This window comes from Phaenicophaeus curvirostris, chromosome 30, assembly GCF_032191515.1.
Source record: "Phaenicophaeus curvirostris isolate KB17595 chromosome 30, BPBGC_Pcur_1.0, whole genome shotgun sequence".
Lineage (NCBI taxonomy): Eukaryota > Metazoa > Chordata > Aves > Cuculiformes > Cuculidae > Phaenicophaeus > Phaenicophaeus curvirostris.
The window spans coordinates 4,871,833-4,894,982 of NC_091421.1; the positions used below are offsets into that span (position 1 = coordinate 4,871,833).

General features: G+C 53.5%; 2 protein-coding genes across 2 annotated transcripts; both read left to right on the forward strand.

Moving 5' to 3' along the window:
- Positions 1 to 518: 518 nt before the first annotated feature.
- AQP2 (aquaporin 2) lies at positions 519 to 7,616 on the forward strand. Its single transcript, XM_069878930.1, has 4 exons — positions 519 to 966; positions 3,914 to 4,078; positions 5,698 to 5,778; positions 6,942 to 7,616. The coding sequence occupies exons 1-4, from the start codon at positions 601 to 603 to the stop codon at positions 7,155 to 7,157; spliced, it is 828 nt and encodes a 275-aa protein (XP_069735031.1). The 5' UTR covers positions 519 to 600; the 3' UTR covers positions 7,158 to 7,616.
- Positions 7,617 to 14,824: 7,208 nt separating this feature from the next.
- AQP5 (aquaporin 5) lies at positions 14,825 to 18,406 on the forward strand. Its single transcript, XM_069879022.1, has 4 exons — positions 14,825 to 15,578; positions 16,932 to 17,096; positions 17,334 to 17,417; positions 18,153 to 18,406. The coding sequence occupies exons 1-4, from the start codon at positions 15,216 to 15,218 to the stop codon at positions 18,336 to 18,338; spliced, it is 798 nt and encodes a 265-aa protein (XP_069735123.1). The 5' UTR covers positions 14,825 to 15,215; the 3' UTR covers positions 18,339 to 18,406.
- The last annotated feature ends 4,744 nt before the right edge of the window (positions 18,407 to 23,150 follow it).

The window sequence follows — 23,150 nt, forward strand, 5'->3', positions numbered from 1 at the left end:
AACCTCCTTTCAGGTAGTTGGAGAGAGCAATGAGGTCTCCCCTCAGCCTCCTCTTCTCCAGGCTAAACACCCCCAGCTCCCTCAGCTGCTCCTCACAACATTTGTTCTCCAGCCCCTTCGCCAGCTTCCTCTCCCTTTTCTGGACGTGTCCAGGACCTTGATGTCTTTCTTGTAGTGAGGGAACCAAAACTGAACACAGGATTTCAGGTCCTGCACCGTGCTGCAGGTGGTAGAGCTTGGAGAAGAGAGGAGCAACGACCACCTCTGGAGATAAGACCCCTAGTAAGAAAGCACTGGAGAAAGGAAACAGCGTTTCCTGGCATTGCTCGAGGGTGATTTATGACTTCCCAAGGGTGGTGAACTCTGCATTCCCCAGCTGGGGCAGGCAGGCTCTGGTGTTCCCTCAACTGGAACACGATGAGAAAAAAAAAAAGCATCAGGTTTCCTAGGACCACAATCCCACCTCCTGTAGCAGGCGATCGTTCAGCCCACCACATCCATATATATCCGCGTTGTCCCCGTCTCGTTCTCTGTGGACACAGTGACCGTGGTCGCCATCGCCTGAAGACACCGCGGGCTGGGTCCGTCCTCGCAGCCTCCATGATGTGGGAACTGCGATCCGTAGCCTTCACCCGGGCTGTCTTTGCAGAATTCCTGGCGACTCTGGTCTTCATCCTCTTCGGCCTGGGCTCTGCTCTGAACTGGCCCTCGGCTTCGTCCCCGAGCATCCTCCAAATCGCGTTGGCTTTTGGTTTGGCCATCGGCACGCTGGTCCAAGCCCTGGGGCACGTCAGCGGAGCCCACATCAACCCGGCAGTGACGGTGGCTTGTCTCATCGGCTCCCAAGTCTCCTTCCTCCGCGCGGTCTTCTACGTGGTGGCCCAGCTCCTGGGGGGGGTGGTTGGAGCTGCCATCCTACACGAGATCACCCCTGCCGACTCCCGAGAAGGCTTGGCCATCAACAAGGTAAGGCTCCAAACCATCCATGGGCTTGGAAGGGAGCAGGAAAGACCGGGCAGGGATGTTGGAACGGTTGAGAGAGTTGGAGAAGGGTTTTGTGGCTCCCAAGGATCTCACGTTATGTAGTGTTGGGTAGGAAACTCTACCCAGCGCCATGAACTGATGCCCCAAGGGACCTTCCAGGAGCATCAACAAAAAGCCCAGGCTGCCTCCTCTGCTTTTTTGGTCTAAAAGTAGACTTATGGTCCATAGAAGACAAAGCCACATCACCTCAGTTTGATCTAGGGCTGTGGAGGAGCTGGATTTGGAGGAGACATAGGTGTTTAGAGAAGGATATGAGGAAAAACATCACCTCTCCATTCTTCTTGCCCAAGCTCATCCCACTTCCCCACCTTGGTGGGATGTCTGGGCAGCACCGGTGTGGGGTGCTGGGAGCAGCACAAGGATCCCAGGGGAAGAAAGAAAACTGGGGAACCTTAGGAAAGTGTGAAAGGACTCCCCAGTGGTATCTCACCTCCCGCATCCCCTGCTCCACCCTTGCACATGATAAAAAAAGAGGTAAAAAAAACTAAAAAACCGAGAAGGGTCATTATCTTGCAAAGTGTGTTTGCACCTCAGAAACCAACCATGTCCTGGGCTGCATCCAAAGCCGTGGGACCAGCAGGGAGGGAGGGGATTCTGCCCCTCTACTCCGCTCTGGTGAGACCCACCTGGAGCCTGTGTCCAGTTCTGGAGTCCTCAGCACGGGAAGGACATGGAGCTGTGGAAGCGAGTCCTGAGGAGGCCACAGAGATGATCCGAGAGTTGGAGAACCTCCTGTATGAGGACAGGCTGGGAGAGTTGGGGTTGTCCAGCCTGGAGAAGAGAAGGCTCCAGGAAGACCTTAGAGCAGCTTCCAGTATGGAAAGGGTCTCCAGAAAAGCTGAGGAGGGGCTCTTGATCAGGGAGGGCAGGGATAGGATGAAGGATAAGGGTTTTGAGCTGAGGGAGGGGAGATTGAGATAAGATCTTAGGAAGAAATGTTCTGTGAAGGTGGAGAAGCCCTGGCCCAGGTTGCCCAGAGCAGGGGTGGCTGCCCCATCCCTGGAGGGGTTCAAGGCCAGGTTGGATGGGGCTTGGAGCCCCTGATCCAGTGGCAGGGGTGGAACTGGATGAGCTTTGAGGTCCCTTCTAAACTGTTCTATCCCCCCTCCTCCTCAGATGGATACAGGCAGCCGTATCCCCTGTAGAGATGTCCACGCTGGGACCAGCATCATCCCAACCTAAGCCAAGCAGCGTGTTTTAGGAAGCAGCACATGGAAAAACCCCATTCTTGAGACAGGGAGGCACAGCCAGGGTCCAACTTCCCTGTCAAAATGATTTAAAGAGTTGAAAAAGGGACTGCAGATTAATTGGAACGAGATTATTTAGGCTGATAATAGGTTTAATGAACCAAAAAAGCAAGCAGAAGTTTGAAGAGTGACTTTCAATGCCCAGTTCTGTTGGTTGACAGCTTAAACCACCAAAAAGGTGGCATAGGGATTGGGTTGGGGTTTTTTTTCCCCCTGGGGCTGTCCATCTTGCAGCCGCCTGCACAAATTGCCCTTTAAAAAATAGGGAATATCAGAGAGATCAAGCAAGATCTGACTCTGGATCTCGGCCAGGAGGGCAATTGCTGCCTTCACGGCGTCACCACGCAAAGTGATCTCAGGATTAACTTTCTGGAGGATGCGCAGGGTCACAGTGTCCAAAACGGGAGTGAAACAGGGAAAGAATCATAGAATCATGGAATCATTAAGGCTGGAAAATCCCTCTAAGCTCATCCAGTCCGGCCATCAGCCCAACCCAACAGAGCCAACCAAACCACGTCCCTGAGTGCCAGGACCACACGTGGTATGAGCCCCTCTAGGGATGGGGACTCCACCACCGCCCTGGGCAGCCTCTGACAGGGCAGGACAACCCTTTCCATGAAGGATTTTTTCCCACTATCCAATCTAAACCTCCCCTGGTGCAACTTGAGGCCATTTCGTTTCATCCCATCACTTGTTCCTTGGGAGAAGAGCCCGGCACCCACCTCACCACAACCTCCTTTCCAGGAGATGCAAAGAACGATGAGCTGTCAGATCCATTTAGAACTAATGAGAAACCACTAGGGAGCAAATAAAGCATTTAGAACACAGAGGTAGAGGAGAGGGGTGCAAGCAGGCACAGCTTCACGTGTCCTGTTAGTCAAAAAAGTGTGGGAAGGAGGAAGGGAATTTGTTGTTGAACCTCAAAACATTTCTTTTTGACATTTTTAAAATGCAATCTGAAGCTTTTCCAAAAGGATTTTGCAGTCAGGGAGGGCAGGGATAGGATGAGAGGAATGGTTTTGAGCTTAAAGAGGGGAAATTGAGATGAGATCTTGGGAAGAAATGTTCTCCTGTGAGGGTGGGAAGGCCCAGGTTGCCCAGAGCAGTGGTGGCTGCTCCATCCCTGGAGGTGTCCAAGGCCAGGTTGGATGGGGCTTGGAACCCCTGACCCAGTGGGAGGTGTCCCTGATTGGAACTGGATGGGCTTTTAGGTCCCTTCCAACCCAAACCAATCCAGGATTTTGAGATTTTAAGGATGAGGAAAACAACAACAAAAATGCCGTGAAAGATGAGTAGAAAAAAACACTCTCAGAACTGCAACTAAAACTCTTCCTGCCCACTTCATTCATTGCATGGTTTAGTGTTTGATAGGAATGGTTGGACTCGATGATCCAGTGGGTCTCTTCCACCCTGGTGATTCTATGATTCTATGATTTTATGATTCTATGATTTTATGATTCTGATTCCCTGGGCAATGTCTCCACCTCTTCATACTGGCACCAAAAATCTCACCTTTTCCATCTGTCCTTTTGGGTCCTCCTTGACTTGGTTTCCCCCTCCCCATCTCCATCCCAGACCCCAAACCTCCCCATCCCTGAGATCTATTTTTATTCCCTTTCCAGCTGCATAACGAGACAACGACGGGGCAGGCGGTGACCGTCGAGCTCTTCCTCACCTTCCAGCTGGTCCTGTGCATCTTTGCTTCTACTGATGAACGCCGGGAGGACAACCTGGGCTCTCCTGCCCTGTCCATTGGCCTTTCTGTTGCCGTGGGACATCTCCTCGGGGTGGGTAGAATGGGCTAAAGCACAGCACTTTTTAGGTCGCTTTTGTCTTTGTGCTCAGCGCTTGCTTGGCTTCGTGCTCCAGGGTGGGTGGAGGTTTTCTAACTCCTGTAGTGCCCGTGGTTTTCCAGTGAGTAGAAGAGAGGAGCGGCTGAGAGAGCTGGGGGTGTTTAGGCTGGAGAAGAGGAGGTTGAGGGGAGACCTCATTGCTCTCTGCAACTCCCTGAGAGGAGGTTGTGGAGAGGAGGGAGCTGGGCTCTTCTCCCAAGGGACAGGGGACAGGACAAGAGGGAATGGCCTCAAGCTCCACCAGGGGAGGGTCAGGCTGGACAGCAGGAAAAAATATTTCCTGGAAAGGGTCATTGGGCAGTGGCAGAGGCTGCCCAGGGAGGGGGTTGAGTCCCCTTCCCTGGAGGGGTTTAAGGGCCGGGTGGACAAGGTGCTGAGGGACATGGGTTAGCGACTGATGGGAATGGTTGGACTCGATGATCCGATGGGTCTCTTCCAACCTGGTGATTCTATGATCCTAAGACTGAAGATCAAAGACCCCACTGGCCCTTAGGAGCTCCCTACAGGACTCAAGGAGCAGCAGAGCCCAGGAGGTTCAGTTTTTTCATGCCCAATAAAAGCCAAGCTCAGGCCATGGCTCTGTTATGGTTTTGGTGGGATGTTTCATAGCATCATAGAATCACCAGGTTGGAAGAGACCCACCGGATCATCGAGTCCAACCATTCCCATCAATCACTAACCCATGGCCCTCAGCACCTCGCCCACCCGTCCCTTAAACCCCTCCAGGGAAGGGGACGCAACCCCCTCCCTGGGCAGCCTCTGACAGGGACCAATGACACTTCCCATGAAATATTTTTTCCTGATGTCCAGCCTGACCCTCCCCTGGTGGAGCTTGAGGCCATTCCCTCTCGTCCTGTCCCCTGGCCCTTGGGAGAAGAGCCCAGCTCCCTCCTCTCCACAACCTCCTCTCAGGGAGTTGCAGAGAGCAATGAGGTCTCCCCTCAGCCTCCTCTTCTCCAGGCTAAACCCCCCCAGCTCTCTCAGCTGCTCCTCATAAGGCCTGTTGGGGTGAATGTCTCAGCAACTGCAGGTACTCAAGACCATGGTAAGACTGGGAAGTGTTTGGGATGGACACCCAGGGAAATCTGTCCTGGATGCTGGCCCCAAACAGCTCCCCAAACTCCCAGCATCTCTGTACGTGCATTAAAACAGCAACGTATACCCCACATCTTCCACCCCTAATGACCTGCAAGCCCACGTTGTCTCTGGGGCTGTTCTCCTCCTGTCCTCGGGGGCAAAGAGCAGCAATTTGCTCCAGGAATAGACCCAGCAGGAGCTCGGTCCTCGCAGTCCCGGTCACTCTGCAGGGCACGTCGCCCAGCTGGGTTGCACCACACACAGGACACGTACGCACACAGAAGATGCGCAAACGCACGCAACTCACCCAGGTTGACTCAGGGGCTGGAAGCTTCCAGCGTCCCTTTTCCTGGAACAGGCGCGCTGGAGGCTGAAGCATCAGCTCGGAGAATGAATCATGGTCATAAACACACCAGGATTGTTCTAAAATGTGCTAAAAGGGCTTAATGCTAACAACGTGTGGTGTTTCTCGGCAGATCCGTTACACCGGTTGCTCCATGAATCCAGCCAGATCCTTCGCTCCTGCTGTGATAGTCGGAGACTTCAGTGACCACTGGGTAAGAAGTCAGGTCTAGGTGTTGCTCTGGTGGGATGAGGCCCCAGAATTTGCATGATTCCTAGAAACCTGCAGAGCTGGCCAGGTTCCTGGCATTTCCATGCCAGCTCCAAGCTGGAGGAGGGATGGAGAGATTAGCAAAAAGAGGTGGGGTTGCGGGGCGCTTAAGTAGCTTATCCAAGCGGGGTGCGTTGCAACAGCAAGAGGGTGTGTGGTTGGTTCGCCTTGACTTAGCAAAAGAAGCAAAAGCAATGGAGAGCGGAGCTCTTCTTGCCAGTCCTGGGCACCTTTCTTCGTTCCACTTGGATCAGGGCACAGATTTTCCACCAGCTCCTGTGGGAACATTCCCAGCCCTTTCCACCTGCAAAGAGAACATCTGGAACCAGAGGGATGGTGCTTCAAGCTGGTGTGCTCAGAGGTGTCCAGGCCAACCTGGTAGCCTCCTCCTCTCCTCCTCGTGTCTGGGATGCGCTGGTTCCTGACACAGCTGGGTTCTGGTCTCAGAACTCCAGCATTAACACGAAGACATCTCACTAAATCAGATTTTCAGGGGGTAAAAGAAGCCTAAGTCATAGAATCATGGAATCATAGAATGGTTTGGGTTGGAAGGGACCCCTGTAGCCACGTGTGAATGGGTAGGAAGACACTTCTCCAGAGGAACTCACATCATTAAGCATGCTCATGATGGGCCTGTCATTAAGGAAGATCATGCAGCTCTCCACAGAGAAGGAAAGACAGAAGAGGATGGGTTTGGTGTGTTCAGGTACAACCACAGCAGGTGGGAGATCAGATCAACAGTGATGGCCAAAGCAGAGGTGGCTTCTGCATTTTTCTTCCAATGCACACAGGGCAGGAAGGAACAGAAACGCCCTGCAATGTTCCTCAGAGACCCTGGTTCCTCTCAGGTTTGGGCTGAACATTAGGAAAGAATTTTTCACAGAAAGGATCATTGGGCCCTGTCCGAGGCTGCCCAGGGAGGGGGTTGAGTCCCCTTCCCTGGAGGGGTTTAAGGGCCGGGTGGACGAGGTGCTGAGGGACATGGGTTAGTGATTGATGGGAATGGTTGGACTCGATGATCCAGTGGGTCTCTTCCAACCTGGCAACTCTATGATTCTATGATTCAAAATCAGACTGGATTTGCTTACTCAATTCTCTTTCTCCCAGGTCTTCTGGGTTGGCCCGCTGGTTGGGGCGGCAGCAGCCTCCGTCATCTACAATTACATCCTCTTCCCACAAGCCAAAACCTTCTCGGAGAGACTCGCCATCTTCAAAGGCTTCGAGCCGGAGGAGGACTGGGCAGAGCGCGAGGTCCGCCGGCGGCAGTCAGTGGAGCTCCACTCCCCACAGACCTTGCCGAGAGGGATGTCTGAGAAGGTGTAAACCAAACCTCCCGACGGGCCGAGAGAGGAGCTGGAGAGACCTCTGGCCTCCGTTTCAGAGACGGTGCTTGTTCGGATGAGCGTTTCACCTCTCCCCTCTCTCCTTTCATTGTTGCTGGGGGACGAACGCTGGCTCATCTCCTGGGGAGATGCCCTGGGACATCCCAACCTGCCTCCTGCCACCCGGCTCCCCCCGTAGCTGATGGTTTTCTGACGCTGGGGGCAAAATTCCATTAAATCAAACCCACCAGTGTAGCAACAGGAATGAGAACGCTGGGATCCTACCCCAGGCCGGCCCCTTCCACGTCCCCCTTGCAGGAGGTGGCACTTGGCAGAGTTTGTTGCCCTTCACGAAGAGCTCCAGGGTGCTGTGGAGAGTTGTAATTACAGCCCTTTGCTGGGTGTGGAGGTTGCCACCCGATGCCTCATTGCTGCTGAACTCTTCTTACCTGATTTCTCCTCGCTGCCTGGCTGTTCGCTCACTTCATGGCTCAAGTGCCTCTGAAGCCACAAGTTTTTGCTGCCACAAAGAAATAAATTGCCATTTACCACCTCGCCATGGGATGCAGACGCCCTTCCTGAGAAGGTGGGACTGAAAGAGCTCCTGCTGACCCTACTGGGCAGCTCCTGCAACTTCTCTCTGCTGTGACGATGAGAAACCTCCTGATTTTCAGCCCAAATTCACCCATGGCTTGTTTGTTCTTGGACCAGTGTCATCCTTCAGCTTCAATGTTTCATCTCTCTTGTTTTTACTTTCTTTCCTCTATTCCTGTTCCACTCTGATTCTCGGATCAAAGCACTTCAGTGTGATCTTCTCCATCCCTCGCTTCCTACAGCCCAGGCCTGAACATCCCCATCCCTGGAGGTCTTCAAAAAGCATGTAGATACCACATTTTGGGACATGGTTCAGTCAGCATGGTGAGGATGGACTGGATGATCTTAGAAGTCTTTTCCAACCCTAATGACTCCATGATTCTACAACCTTTTTCATGGCAGCGTTGCACCAAAGCCTCACAACCATCCCACTCCTTTCTTCTTCTGTGTCAGGACCCAGTTAGGGTTCCCTGCAGAGTCAAAGAACTTGAGTTTGCTCTTTAACCTAGAAGTCACATCTTTCCAGAGTAACATACTCATGCCGCTTTCTGTTGGCGATGTCTCCCTAACATTGTCCCCTACCAAGATGTGATCACCAACTAAGGTTCTGCTAAGGCTGTAAATGGAAATATTCAATAAGATTAGAACCCAGCTCCAAATCATAGGGAACATTATCGATCATTTTCTACTAGTGTAGTCGTTTCTCTGACTGTTTTGACATGAACCATCACCAAATCATAGAATCATGGAATCACCACATTGGAAAAGACCCACTGGATCATCGAGTCCAACCATTCCCATCAATCACTAACCCATGTCCCTCAGCACCTTGTCTACCTGTCTTTTAAACCCCTCCAGGGAAGGGGACTCAACCCCCTCCCTGGGCAGCTTCTGCCAGAGCCCAATGACCCTTTCCAGGAAATATTTTTTCCTAATGTCCAGCCTGACCCTCCCCTGGTGGAGCTTGAGGCCATTCCCTCTCGTCTTGTCCCCTGTCCCTTGGGAGGAGAGCCCAGCTCCCTCCTCTCCACAACCTCCTTTCAGGGAGTTGTAGATGATCTCTTCCTCTTTATCCGCTGTGCTCTGCTTGTTCCAGTTTCCTCCTTCTATGGAATTCATAATTTCCTCTGCTCTTCCCTTTGCTTTTCTTCAAACATGTCCTAATGGCTACTGCTGGATGGAAAAGGAGCAAAAAAGGCTTTGATCTGTCTCAGACCAGGTGTTATCGTGGTCTTCATTGCACCATAACACGTGAGGCTGATGGCACAGGAGCTCCTGTGTCACTTCCTCATTTTACAGAACCATAGAATCCCAGAATGGTTTGGGTTGGAAGGGACCTCAAAGCCCATTTAGCCCATCCAGGGACACCTCCCACTGGCCCAGGGGCTCCAAGCCCCATCCAACCTGGCCTTGAACCCCTCCAGGGATGGAGATTCAGTAGAACCTCTGCCATCGTGTCATTTGACTTCATAGGTTGAGGGGTTTAATCATGGAATGGGTTGGGTTGGAAGGCACCTCAAAGCCTCCAACACCTCCAGGGCAGCCACCACTTCTCTGGACAACCTGGGCCAGGGCTTCCCCAAACTCCAAGGAAAACATTTCTCCCTAAGATCTCATCTCCATCTCCCCTCTTGCAGCTCAAACCCCTTCCCCCTCACTCTCTCCCTGCTCTCCCTGATCAAGAGCCTCCCTTCCTCAGCTTTCCTGGAGTCTTTTTCCACACTGGAAGATGCTCTAAGGTCTTCCTGAAGCCTTCTCTTCTCCAGGCTCAACAACCTCAACTCTCTCAGCCTGTCCTCATACAGGAGGTTCTCCAGCCCTCACATCATCTCTGTGGCCTCCTCAGGACTCGCTCCAACAGCTCCATGTCCTTCCCGTGCTGAGGATTCTAGAACTGGACCCAACTCCAGGTTGGGTCTCACCAGAGTGGAGCAGAGGGGCAGAATCCCCTCCCTCCCTGCTGGTCCCACAGCTTTGGATGCAGCCACTTATTTGCTGTCCCCAATTCCACGTTGCAGACACCAGGTTTTCTCCATTGTAGCCAAGGATCCCTTTGTTCCTTCAACTAAAGAGTGTTTGAACATCATCTCAGAAAAGGCTTTTCAAAAAATTCAATCTGTTCTCAGCAACAGGCACTCAACCCATGATTCAAATCAATCCATCAGGTTGTATAATTGTATTTAAATCCGCAAATATTCTTTTTATTAGAAGTAATTTGTGTTTTTATTACTTCTCACAGCAAGAAAAAAAAAACCATGTACATCAGGAAAAAACAAAGAAACTCATCTAGAAGTTCTCCTGTCACTGACCTGCTGTATAAAATGCTGTAGAGGTGATCTATTTTTACTCTTTTCTGGCAATTTTCAGGTTAAATCACACCTCCTCCCCTCCAGATCTAAGTATTTAATTTATTTTTCACCCTGACAACGTTTAAAACCCACATAAACGGCACAGGCCCCCAAAATGAGTTATGAATGTCTAATAATTATTGTACTCTTTCAAATAAAGTGCTTTAAATTCCAGTCTTTCTATTGAAATGGGAGATACGAATCAAAGAATGACACGTTTATGGTCTTATAATTGATATACGGTCAAATAAAGTTAATTCCCAGGCCCTCAGTCCTACAGGCAGCAGCACAGCCAAATCGATCGAATCATGGAATGGGTTGGGTTGGGTTGGAAGGGACCTCAAAGCCCATCCAGTTCCACCCTTGCCATGGGCAGAGACACCTCTCAGCGGATCACTGGATTTTTCTTTCATTCCCAAATGTTCTCCTTGAAAGGAGACTGCGTGGGTAAAAATATTTCATGGAAAAGGTCACTGGGAACAGGCAGAGGCTGCCCAGGGAGGGGGTTGAGTCCCCTTCCCTGGAGGGGTTTAAGGGCTGGGTGGACGAGGTGCTGAGAGACATGGGTTAGTGATTGATGGGAACGGTTGGACTCGATGGTCCGGTGGGTCTCTTCCAACCTGGTGATTCTGTGATTCTATGAAGAAGGTGTTTCCATGTCAAGTACGTCTCAAGAGGAAAACATCACTGCCCCAAACACAGCTCTCAATCCTCAGGACACCCATAAAGAGCTTCTGGCTCATAAGAATTCAAAGTATTTACCCAGATGAGCAGAAACGCAGCTGCTCGATGTCTCTGGTGTGAGAGTCTTTGCTGGAAAAGGGCTAGACCTGAAAATCAGGACACGGGAGCAACTGAGGGACCTGGCAGGGGGGGTTGGTCTGGAGAAGAGGAGGCTGAGGGGAGACCTCATCGCTCTCTGCAGCTCCCAGAAAGGAGGTTGTGGTGAGGTGGGTGCTGGGCTCTTCTCCCAAGGAACAATTAATGGGACAAGAGGAAACAGCCTCAAGTTGCACCAAAGAAGGTTTGGATTGGAAATGGGTATCGGGAATAATGTCTTCACTGACAGAGCGGTGAAGCCCTGTCAGAGGTTGCCAGGGCAGTGGTGGTGTCTCCATCCTTGGAGGGGTCCAAACACCATGCAGATGTGGCACTTGGGGACAGGGTTCAGTTGGCATAGTGGGGTTGGGCTGATGGATGAGCTTAGAGGGCTTTTGCAACCTTAATGATTCTATGATTCTAAGGTCACCGTGCCCACTCAGCTCAGTGAAGCAGCCACCAGGGGCTGGAGGACACCTTCTGGACCAGCTTCTCAGGATAAAGAGGTGGGAGAGCAGCAGGGGACATGGGAGCATCCCCAAAGCCAGACTTGGGCTCACAGGTTCTTCGCCACCAAGCACGGGAAGCAAATCCTGGTTGCTCCAGGGCAGGAGAAGGTGGAAACACCATCAGCCCGAGGCCAGCAGAGCAATCCCCAGCCTTTAAAGCGATCATGAGCAGATTGTGGGTCAGATTAGATAAACCCTTGAATAAACCCTTGAATGAAGACGTGTACAGAGACATCACCTCGTGCTAGGAAATGATGAGGCTTTGTGCTAATCCCACCACTTTCCCTCCCACCACGGCAAGAAGCAGCCTCAGAAACTGAGGATGAGGAGGGGGAAGGTTGCGATTTCTTGCCCTACTTTTAATGGCCAGTCCATATTGTTTTGGTTTTTTTTCCTTTTTCCTGCAAAACCCCAAGGCTGAACCAGCAAGAAACAAAGAAACTGAACCAAACTTTCTCCTCCAGCCATCTAATCCCAACTAATCACAGATTCCAGCAGAAGGAGTTGCCTTCTGTTACTATTATTACTCCTGCTTCTATGACTGTGCCAGTTTTAAGGTCCCTGGTCAAGATACAGAGGCAGGTGAAGGGGAGGGGAAACAAAAACCAGGCAAGACCAGGTCTCACCTGCATTTATAGTTCGGATTTGGCTGCCTGCAACACCACCTGCCAGGCTTTGAGGTCCACCACGGAGCTGAACGGGTCAGGAACCGGGGCTGAAATGACAAATTCACAGCAGCCCCGGGCAGGCTGAGCGAATCCAATGGGCAAACTGGGGAGGACTGGGACAGCCACACGTCTTCGGTTAATAACACCCACACCTGTGGGTGAGGCAGGTCCCGGGCGAGGATGAGGCACCGGCTGCCTTCCTCCCACCTGAGCTCCTTGCACCCCGACCCAGTGGAGGGCTCAGGGCTGAATCCCTCTCCATCCCCTGTTGAGCAGTGGATGTGGGTGATTTGGAGAAGGAGGAGGAGGAGGAGGAGGAGGAGGAGGAGGGGGACGGAGACTGCTCAACCTGTCCTCCTTGAAAAAGCCTCCTCATCTCCTTTCCTCCAGAAGCCTGGGGGTGAAGCAAGGCACGCGTGACCCCACCACGCAGGTTTCTCGCTGCCAGCAGGGAACCTCCTCAGCATCTTGCCCAATTCAATTAAATTCGAGACATCAAAGGCACTTTCTGTCCACACCAGCTCCTCGGAGCTGGGAAGAGGAAAAAAGAGCCTTCCCAACATCTGGTCAACATGGTTAGGCTTCAGAGAAGCCAAGCAGGGATGCCCCAGAGAGGAACGTTGAGCAAACAGCCTCGAGAGAAGAGGTTTTGCATAACAGGTTGTTAGAGAAACATCTCGGTTCTCTCTAATGGAAGTTCTCCCCATCATTTTCAGCCTTATTTGATTAAATAAGGGGAGCTGAGGTTGTTTAGCCTGGAGAAAAGGGGGCTGAGGGGAGAACTCATCGCTCTCTGCAGCTCCGGGAAGGGAGGTTGGAGCCAGCTGGGTGCTGGGCTCCTCTCCCCAGTGACAAGCGATGGGATGAGAGGAAATGGCCTCAAGTTGCACCAGGGGAAGGTTAGATTGGATATTGGGAAATATTTCTTCATGGAAAGGGTTGTCAAGCCCTGGCAGATGCTTCCCAGGGCAGTGGTGGAGTCCCCATCCCTGGAGGGGTCCAGAAGATGGGAAGATGAGGGGCTCAGAGATGCAGTTTAGTGGATAGGGACGGCTGGACTCGATGATCTCAAAGGTCTTTTCCAACCGAACGACTCCATGATTCTATCTCCTAGTTAGGAGGATTTTGCGTGGAGGCTTTTAGCCACCACTGGGAACCTGGTTGAGCATCTTTTGGATCAACCCTGCTTTCCAGCTGAAGCGAGGCGTGCGGGGGGGGAGCTGCCAGCAGGACACAGCCTCCTCCGAGGGAAATCTGCCGCGGATGCGCCGCGAAAGGGTTTGGAGGATGGGAACAGGGCACGTTTTATCCAGCTGGAGCCACAGGCAGGGCTGAAGGGAAGCAGCAAGCAATGATTCCAGCTGGAATGGGGCCAGGGTGTCTTGAAATACCAGCTTGCAAAACTTTCACCAAAACACGCCAACGGAGCAGATGTTTCGAAGATAACAGATCGGGTCTTGCACCCGGCAGTCCTCCCTGGATCAGGGGATCCAGGAGAAAACCATTACCAGGAATTAATGCTCTCATGGCTCCTCCATCCCTCGAGACTCTCTGAGCTCAGGACTTTGGGTACAGCGAGAAGAGAAAGGCTCGGATTGTTTTTTTGGCTCTGGAGGAAGAATTCCCCTCTTCTTCCTCGGAGGGGAATCCCTCCTGGCTTTGGAGCCCACAGGATACCTGCAGGTCTGCCTGCACCCAGCAGAAGGCAGCAGCGTATGTGACCTTTTAGTGCTTTTTCAATTTAAAGAGGGATTTATGTTCGTTTAGCAGTCTCCTGCACGGAGAGCTTAGCTCACCACTTGCTGGAGGGCAACTGCGGCCGTGGATAACCCCAGCCCAGGTTCGCTGCCTCAGGCACGAAGAGACGGCATCACCTGAGAATGGTGAGATCCAACCAGCCAAGCAAAGAGAGCAAAACTGGCACAACAACCACAAAGGAGCCAAGAATTCATTGTTCAATGTCACCAGAGCTTTTTTCCAGCCCCAAACCTCCATCCCCGAGAGGTCCTTGTTGCACAGCGCTGGGAGCATCCCCTCTCTGCTCCCTGCCAGCCGAGGGTTTGCAGCTGGGGAGGTTCAGGATGGAAGGTGGCACCACGGGAACCTGAAAGGAGACGTGCAGACGTGGCCTGTGTCCATGCAAAGCTTCATGCCGGCGTTCCCAAGAGCAAAATCATTGACCTCATTGAGCAATAGCTTGAAAAGCCGAAAGAGAAGAGAAGAGCTGGTGATGACAGCGGGATGATAAACCCTCCCTGGCTACAGGCAGGGAGCAACCCCCGACCGCCAACCCCCACGCCAGCAAAACTCACACCTGAAGCTCTGGAAGGAGCAGCAGAGCTGAAAGGCAGCAGAGAAGTCCCCAGGCAGGACTTTCCAGAGATCAATCCTCTTTAGCTGAGCTACACCGTCCCGTTCAGCCTCCATCCAGGCATCTCGAGGAAGCCCCAGCTCGTCTACAGCTCCCCAGCCAGGCAAAGCATCCCTCAAAGAGCTGCCCTGCTCCCCAGCTGAATCTGAGCCGCTTCTTTCCTGGGGCTGAGCTGTCTTGACAGCCTGGGAGCAGCTCCAGGTGCTTAACTTTGCTCTACATTTCACCATCCCGAATGCACCAGGTGCCCTGGCCCAGGCGACACCAGCAACAAGACTGTTCAAAGAGAAATCCAATCCTCTCCGTCCTGCAAGCCCATGGAGAAAGGGGATATGAACTACACCTCAACTAACGAAACACCCAGCACCTGGTGAGAGGTAGTAAAAGGGAAAAGCAGAGGAGGGAGCACCGCATCGTTATGCAACCGCGTTATCTAACGACCACAGAGACACCCTATAGGGGCTCTTTGTTTGCAGAGGGAAGGAGAAAGAAATGCCACCAACATCTGAGTCACTGGTTCACCAAGAGGCTCCGAAGTTATTTTCAGGTGGAAACTTTTCCAGTTTCACATGATAATTTGGGAGGACTGGCTAACTCCCTGGCTCCACCCACCGCCCTGTAACACAGCTCCCTGCTGCTCTTGCATATATAGATAGGTATGGCCCTGCGACCGGGTGCAGAGCGAAGGTCCTGAAGACAGAGGGAACCTAAATTTTCTCCCTTTCCAGCCGCCTCTCGCTCGCTCCCACCATGAAGAAGGAAATATTAACCCTGGCCTTCGCTCGCTCCGTCTTCGTCGAGTTCATCTCCACGCTCATCTTCGTCTTCATCGGCCTCGGCTCGGCGCTGAAGTGGCCGTCGGCCCTCCCCAGCATCCTCCAGATCGCGCTGGCGTTCGGCTTGGCCATCGCCACGCTGGTGCAGGCGTTCGGCCACATCAGCGGCGCCCACATCAACCCGGCGGTGACCATCGCTTTCTTTGTCGGGAACCAGATCTCCTTCCTCCGGACGCTCTTCTACGTGATCGCCCAACTGGTCGGGGCCATCGCCGGAGCTGGCATCCTCTACGGCGTGACGCCAGCCAATACCCGGGGCAACCTGGCCATCAACGCGGTAAGTCCCCCGACCCAGAGAGCTTTCCTTTCCGTGGGAGCGAGGAGATGGTGCCAGCGCCAACCCGAAGAGCCAAATCCATAAGGATGGTTGGTCTCAGCACGTTGTTCTCCATGCAGAGGGACAGGGATGGGATAGGAGCAAACACCAGCGTAGCCAGCAAAGCATTGACATGACAGTTTTATTGTGCGGGGTAATGAACGGCGTGGGGTTTTTTTCTCCTTTAATAAGTGCTTCCTTTATCCTAAGGGCCCGAGTGAATCACCCGCACCATTGAGATGTTCTTTACTGCAGCCTCTCCACCTGGAGATTAGCGCTGGGATGGGAGACGTGCCAGGAGGAAAGGGGGAGGGCAGAGAGCAGAGCCCAGTCAAACCAGTATGGGCATGGGGAGCAGAAGCCCACTGTAAACCAGTGCACTGGGGGAGCTCGGAAACAGAGGTGGGTGGAGAGGGGTGGTGGAGAAGAGCTGAAGAAGCAGCGATGCATTAAAAGTTGTGGAGATGCTGTGAGGGGCAGCTCTTAGGAGAGGAGGGGGGAATGGTGAGATCAACTGAGATAAGCAGGGACTGAGGAGAACATCTCAAATGCTTGGGTCAGTGCTAGGAAACCACCTGCAGTAGGAGCGGTGGAGCTACCGCTCCAACCGTGGCCAGATCCAGACTCCTCAGGACTGCACAGAGGCGTTGTAGAGGGTTTGATCACCAGGAGGTCCCGTAATGCACCTTATTCCCACGTGCTCCATGTCCCAAGCCAAACAGCTTTAGCTATAAACACCAGGCTGGGATGGTTTGGGTTATTTTTCCCTTCCCGTGCTCAGGGGTGTCAAGTCCATCTGACCGTCCCCAGCAGTTAACACGGAGACACTGGGACAATAGCCCCAAGATTGCACCCCAACCTTCACGCCAACCCTCACCCTTCACCCCACGCCCTTCTGTGGTGGCTGCTGGCTCTTCCCCAGTCTCTCGAGGAGGAGAGGAGAGCCAGGATACAACGGCAACAAGCACGGGGGAAAGAAACACGGGAGAAAACAGGGACAAATCCATGTTGGACTTGGTGGGAAAGCACTGAGGGTTGCAGAGACAACAAATGGAGATGTGGTGAGCCCTGGGAAGGAAGGGGCTTGGAGGAGAATGAGATTTTGTAGCATTAAACAGAAAGAAAGAGAATTTCTCCCCTTCCAAGGAAAGGAGCAGCGAATCCAAGCAGCGTCCAGCACAGCACCTTGTGCCCCAGGGCTGAGCAGAGGACCTAGGGGGCTCCTGGTGCAAGGCTTTGCCAACCCAAACCCACCAGCAAAGCACCTCAGAGCCCCGAGGATGGTTAATTATTGGCACTCTTGGTGGTTTGCAGCTCAACAACAACACAACTGCAGGCCAGGCCCTGGTGGTGGAGATCATCCTCACCTTCCAGCTGGCTGCGTGCATCTTCGCATCCACGGACAACCGGAGGAACGGCAACGTGGGCTCCCCAGCGCTGTCCATCGGCCTCTCCGTTGCCGTCGGCCACTTGGTGGGGGTGAGTGTCCAGGCAGGAGGACAGGGCAGAGGGTCTCCCTAGGATGGGGGCCCCCCAAAACCCTCTTGTGTGGTTGGACCTGGAGGTAGCTGCGCTGGAAGAGCCAACGTGGAACACACCGGCGCTTCTTCTCCGTGATGATGGGGGGCGGATCTCCACCTCTCTGCAAGACAGACAATGTAAGGGACCATTTTCTGAAAAGGTCTTCTTAACGTGATCTCCTTTCCGCACTGACAGATCTACTTCACCGGCTGCTCCATGAATCCAGCTCGGTCCTTCGGGCCCGCGGTCATCGTGAGGAGGTTCAGCCCAGCACACTGGGTGAGCGTTGGCAGCATCCTGGGATGGGGCTTCAAGGGCCAGAGGTTCAGGCTGGACATCAGGAAAAATTATTTCATGGAAAGGGTCATTGGGCAGTGGCAGAGGCTGCCCAGGGAAGGGGTTGAGTCCCCTTCCCTGGAGGGGTTTAAGGGACGAGGTGCTGAGGGACATGGGTTAGTGATTGATGGGAATGGTTGGACTCGATGATCCGGTGGGTCTCTTCCAACCTGGTTATTCTATGATTCTATGCATGCAATGAGGAGAGAGGGTAGAAATTGCCACTTAGATTCTAGTCCTGAAAGGATAAAAGGGAGCTGGAGAACAAGGGAGGTTGTGCCCCTTGATGAGTGAGGAGCAGGTTATCCCCATGGCACCAGCAAGGGATGAGATAAACTCCCATGTGGTGGTGCACGCTGAGTTAGAACATCATCTGAGGTCAACAGAGCCCACAGAGAAGCCCAGCTTAGGCTTCCCACGCGCCCAGCACCACCAGCAAGCTCAGATCCAGCCTTGCAAAGCAGGCTTGGTGCCTCCTTTCCATCATGTCTCTTCACTCATGAAGAGCTTGACGTCTCCAGCAAAGGCTGGAGGGATTTCAGCCCAAGAATTCTACTGGAATGAGCATCTGCTCATGGGTTAGGAGATGGGGTGCAGTGAGGGATGCTGCTGTGACGGCTAGACCTGGTGCACCAGCCTCCAAGACCTGCACTCACCCTCTCCCTCATTGCTCTCTAGGTCTTCTGGGTTGGCCCCATCCTCGGAGCTTGCTTGGCCGCTCTGCTCTACTTCTACATCCTCGTCCCCTACTGCATGAACATGTCGGATAGAGTTGCCATCATCAAGGGCACCTACGAGTCAGAGGAGGAGTGGGAAGAGCACAGAGAGGAGAGGAAGAAGTCCATGGAGCTGACCCCACCGTAGGAACGGCTGGAGAAACCCAAGGAAAAGGAGGGGAGGAAGCCCCACACATGGGCTCATGTGTGCACCGAAGCCCAGTGACGAACACATCCAGCTACAGTAGACTCTTAAGCAAAAGTCTTCTAACTCAAAGACCATCTGCGACTAAGAAAGGAGTATTGCAGTGCATATAATCCCTCTACGTGAGCGCTAGAACCTCTCCAAGCTTAATTGCAGCCAGCTAAGCCCCACGAAGGACCCTTGGCCCAGGGCACCCCACTCAGCTGCATCCCTGCCCTCCTAGGTGCCCGATTTTCAGAGCCTCGAGTCCACAGAAGTCCTGGTGCATGCAGGATTTCACCCCTGCATCTGATGGCCCAGGGAATGGAACCACCGGGTAGATGCCAGCAAAGAAGAACGACCGCTCCGGGCAGGTGGGTGCGGCCGAATTCCTCGCTTGCTCCTCGCCACAGGGTCCACGCTGCTCGTAGATGCTCTTTCCCGCGTTAGCCGGTGAGTCCTATTTATTCGCAGCTGCAGAAGGAACGTGATTTTTGGATTTTGTGTTGAGATCTTTGTAATATAGTCTGTTATTTATTGTGAATAAAGGAGATTTAAAAGGAATCACGGGCGCAAATCCGCTAAGGAATCGAATTTGAGCAGCTAAAAGGGGTTAAGCTGGATGCAAAACCATCCCAAAGAGATGGGGGGGAGAGCAAAGTGCCTGGACCCCAAATCCTTTGGTAGCTGAGACCGTGAGCAGGATGTTGGGAGGTGATAAAGTCATGAACACCACGGAGGAGGAGGAAGGAGCACTGGGGTGGGGCAAGAGCAGGAGGAGCTGTTTGAAGCCCATCTCCGAGGTGGCCGTGAGCTGGGACGAGCTGCCAGCGACCCTCCTTCACCCGCTTTGCCAGTCGGACTCAGACAGGGGCTCTCGAAAAGGGCCCCGCCACGTGCTAAACCCACACCTGACCTCCTGCTGCAGCCCTGCTCTTCCAGTTCTACCACAACCTTCTGCCAAAGCTCCCAACACGGGCACAGGGAGACCGTGTGCTGGCACTGCCCCAGCCATCCCCTCCCACCAGCTCCTAAATCCTCTTCTTGCTGCAAAGATGAGGTTTCCACCCAGAACGGAGCCCCAGGGAGGTGGGAGATGCTCATCTGGGAGATCCTTGGTCCCAGCTAGAAGGGTCACGCTGCCTACACACGCAGCACCACGGAGGAAAGAGGCAGCGTTGCCTCGATTTTTGCACCCGAAGCCGCTTTGCAATCCAGGCTGCAGCACGGCACGAGCCCCAGGGAGCAGCAGATCCTTGCTCCTCATTTTCCTTCACCCCCCAGGTTCTCCACAGAAGAGGTTAGCAACGAAAAGGAGGTGGAAAAGCCCTTAGTTTGGGTCACGCAGGTCAGCGGCAGAGCCTGCAAGCTAAAATGCAACCCCGCGTCCTGCCTTGACCCTCCCACCACACCTCTCCCCCAGGGAAGGGCTGGGACCTATGACCTTTCCGTGCCTCAGTTTCCCTTTTCATTAGGGAGAGGAATATTGAGCCCCTTCCTCATTGGGAAAGGGCAGCGTGCTCACGTGCGGCATGGGAAATGCTCCAGGGAAACATTAAAGCACCTCCAGATCCCAGAAATGTCCCTCTCGGAGCGAAAGACCGGGAGGTCAGCATCCCCAAAAGCCGCATCCCCAAAAGCCACATCCCACAGCCTCCTTCCACCGGACCCCGAAAGATGCACCCAGAAGGTCCCATCCTGACCTCCCCCCAAGCAGGGAGTCCTGGGCATCGCCCCATCTGTCCCTGCACCAGAGAAGGGATCCAGGAGTCCCAGTCTGCCCCATCTCATACTGGGAATCGGGGGCCACCGCAGCACCCGATGGAGGGGCCCAGCCCGCACCAGCCCGACCAGTGCGATCAACAACTGGGAGAAGAAACCCAGGCTGGGTGTGAGCCCTCCACGGGGATGAATCAGAGCCTCTTGCCGCAGCAGCTTGGCGTCAGCACAAAAACCATCCAGAGCCTGGCCCAAAAACACGGGCACGATGGCCCCACGCGGGGCTGGGGTCAGTGCGAAGTGGGGAACAAGGGATGAACCCCCTTCCCCAGGCAGAAAAAGCCCCTAAACTGTGGGGTTAATGCAGGTTGGAGCCTGGGGAGCAAAGGCAGAGGCAGCAGCATCCTTAGGGGACACAGAGGTCTGGTGCTCAGCATCCTTATGGGATGCAGAGACCTGGTGCTCAGCATCCTTTTCGGACACAGAAATCTGGTGCTCAGCATCCTTATGGGATGCAGAGATCTGGTGCTCAGCATCCCTCTGGGACACAGAGATCTGGTGCTCAGCATCCTTAGGGGACACAGAGGTCTGGTGCTCAGCATCCTTTTGGGACACAGAGATCTGGTGCTCAGCATCCTTAGGGGACACAGAGATCTGGTGCTCAGCATCCTTATGGGACACAGAGATCTGGTGCTCAGCATCCTTAGGGGACACAGAGATCTGGTGCTCAGCATCCTTAGGGGACACAGAGATCTGGTGCTCAGCATCCTTATGGGACACAGAGATCTGGTGCTTAGCACCCTTATGGGGTGCAAAGATCTGGAGCTCAGCATGAGCCCCAGAACTTCTTCCCACCCAGCTTCTCGCTGGCCCACGCTGCATTTGATTGGTGCAAAGAAGCAGCGTTTAATCCAGCTCAAACCCTGGCATCCAACTCAAACACAGCATCCAGCAAGAGCTGTGTCCCCACCTTGGCCAGAGCAGGGACAGGGCAGAGCCCAGGTCACAGCTGGGAAACCCTGAGGTCCTCCTGCCTGTTCTCAGCTGCCCAGGAATGGGAACAGCAGCACTAAGAAACAAAAAGGCAATATTTTTTTAAACGTTCAGGCTTCTTCAGCCCCATTTTTGGGGTCACCATTACTGCTGACCACCAGCCTCTCATCACTCCCTTAGCAGAGAGAGGGACTTATGCTGAAAAATAATCTTTATCTCAGCAGATACAGCAAGGGCTGATGTAATCCTTGAGCATTCATAGTCATGGAATGGTTTGGGTTGGAAGGGACCTCAAAGCCCAGCCAGTTCCACCCCTGCCATGGGCAGGGACACCTCCCACTGGATCAGGGGCTCCAAGCCCCATCCAACCTGGCCTGGAACACCTCCAGGGATGGGGCAGCCACCACTGCTCTGGGCAACCTGGGCCACCCTCACAGCAAAACATTTCTTCCTAAAATCTCATCTCCATCTCCCCTCTTTCAGCTCAAAACCCTTCCCCTTGTCCTATCCCTGCTCTCCCTGATCATGAGCCCCTCCACAGCTTTCCTGGAGCCCCTTTCCATACTGGAAGCTGCTCTAAGGTCTCCCTGCAGCCTTCTCTTCTCCAGGCTGAACAATCCCAACTCTCTCAGCCTGTCCCCCTACAGGAGGTTCTCCAGCGCTTGGATCATCTCCGTGGCCTCCTCTGGACTCGCCCCAACAGCTCCATGTCCTTCCCATGCTGAGGACTCCAGAACTGGACACAGGCTCCAGGTGAGATCTCACCAAGGTGGAGCAGAGGGGCAGAATCCCCTCCCTGAACCTGCTGGTCCCACGAGTTTGGACGCAGCCCAGGACACGGTTAGCGGCTCACAGGGAGCTTCTCACCCACCAACGAAAATGAGATTCAAACCAGACTGACCCGTAGCTCGCGCTGCTGCAGTCACAGCTCTGCCACGCTCATTTTCGCAGCTTCTCCCCCGAAACAGGAGTTCCCGGTCCAGCAGTCGTATCTCCACACCCTCCATCCCACACACCCGCACTGCCGCCTACACATCCTCACGGCCACGCAGCTCCAGCTGGTCTTTTGCTTATAAAAGCGAACGATATCGGTGCTTTTTAAGCCCAGCTCTTTTTCTTCCTATTTTACAGGCATCTTTACTGGCAGAAATTAGGATGCCCAAGCCCCTCGGTGCACTTTTCTCATAAATATTTGTACAATGAAGAAGGGGGAGAATGCACTTATTTTCCAAACACGCCTACAAGCAATTTCTTTGCACTAAGAGGATTTCACAGACCGGTTCTCACTCTTGAGTGTCTTTCCCATTAGCTGCAATTACTGCACAGCCTTAAAAATGTCTTTTTTTTTTTTTTTTTTCCTGGTAGAGAGCAAAAAACCCAACTATTTTCACTTGTAACAACTCAGAAACCTTACATCTGCTTCCACACCAAAGGGCTTTCGCTCTGCTTCAGGAAGGTTTATAGTAGCTCTGTTTGGGTCTCATCTGAAACACGAGCTCGCTGGGAATTGGAGAGAGGAGGGAAGGAGATGGGGAACTGAGGAGAAGGCAAGGTCATGAGCAATAGTCCAACCGTGTCCTGGGCTGCATCCAAAGCCGTGGGACCAGCAGGTTGAGGGAGGGGATTCTGCCCCTCTGCTCCACCTTGGTGAGATCTCACCTGGAGCCCTGCATCCAGTTCTGGAGTCCTCAGCATAGGGAGGACATGGAGCTGTTGGAACAAATCCAGAGGAGGCCACGGAGATGATCTGAGGGCTGGAGAACCTCCTGTAGGGGGACAGGCTGAGAGAGTTGGGATTATTCAGCCTGGAGAGGAGAAGGATGCAGGGAGACCTTAGAGCAGCTTCCAGTATGGAAAGGGGCTCCAAGAAAGCTGGGGAGGGGCTCTTGATCAGGGTGGTCAGGATGAGGGGGAAGGGTTTTGAGCTGAAAGAGGGGAGATTGAGATGAGATATGAGGAAGAAATGTTTTGCTGTGAGGGTGGGGAGGCCCTGGCCCAGGTTGCCCAGAGCAGTGGTGGCTGCCCCATCCCTGGAGGGGTTCAGGGCCAGGTTGGATGGGGCTT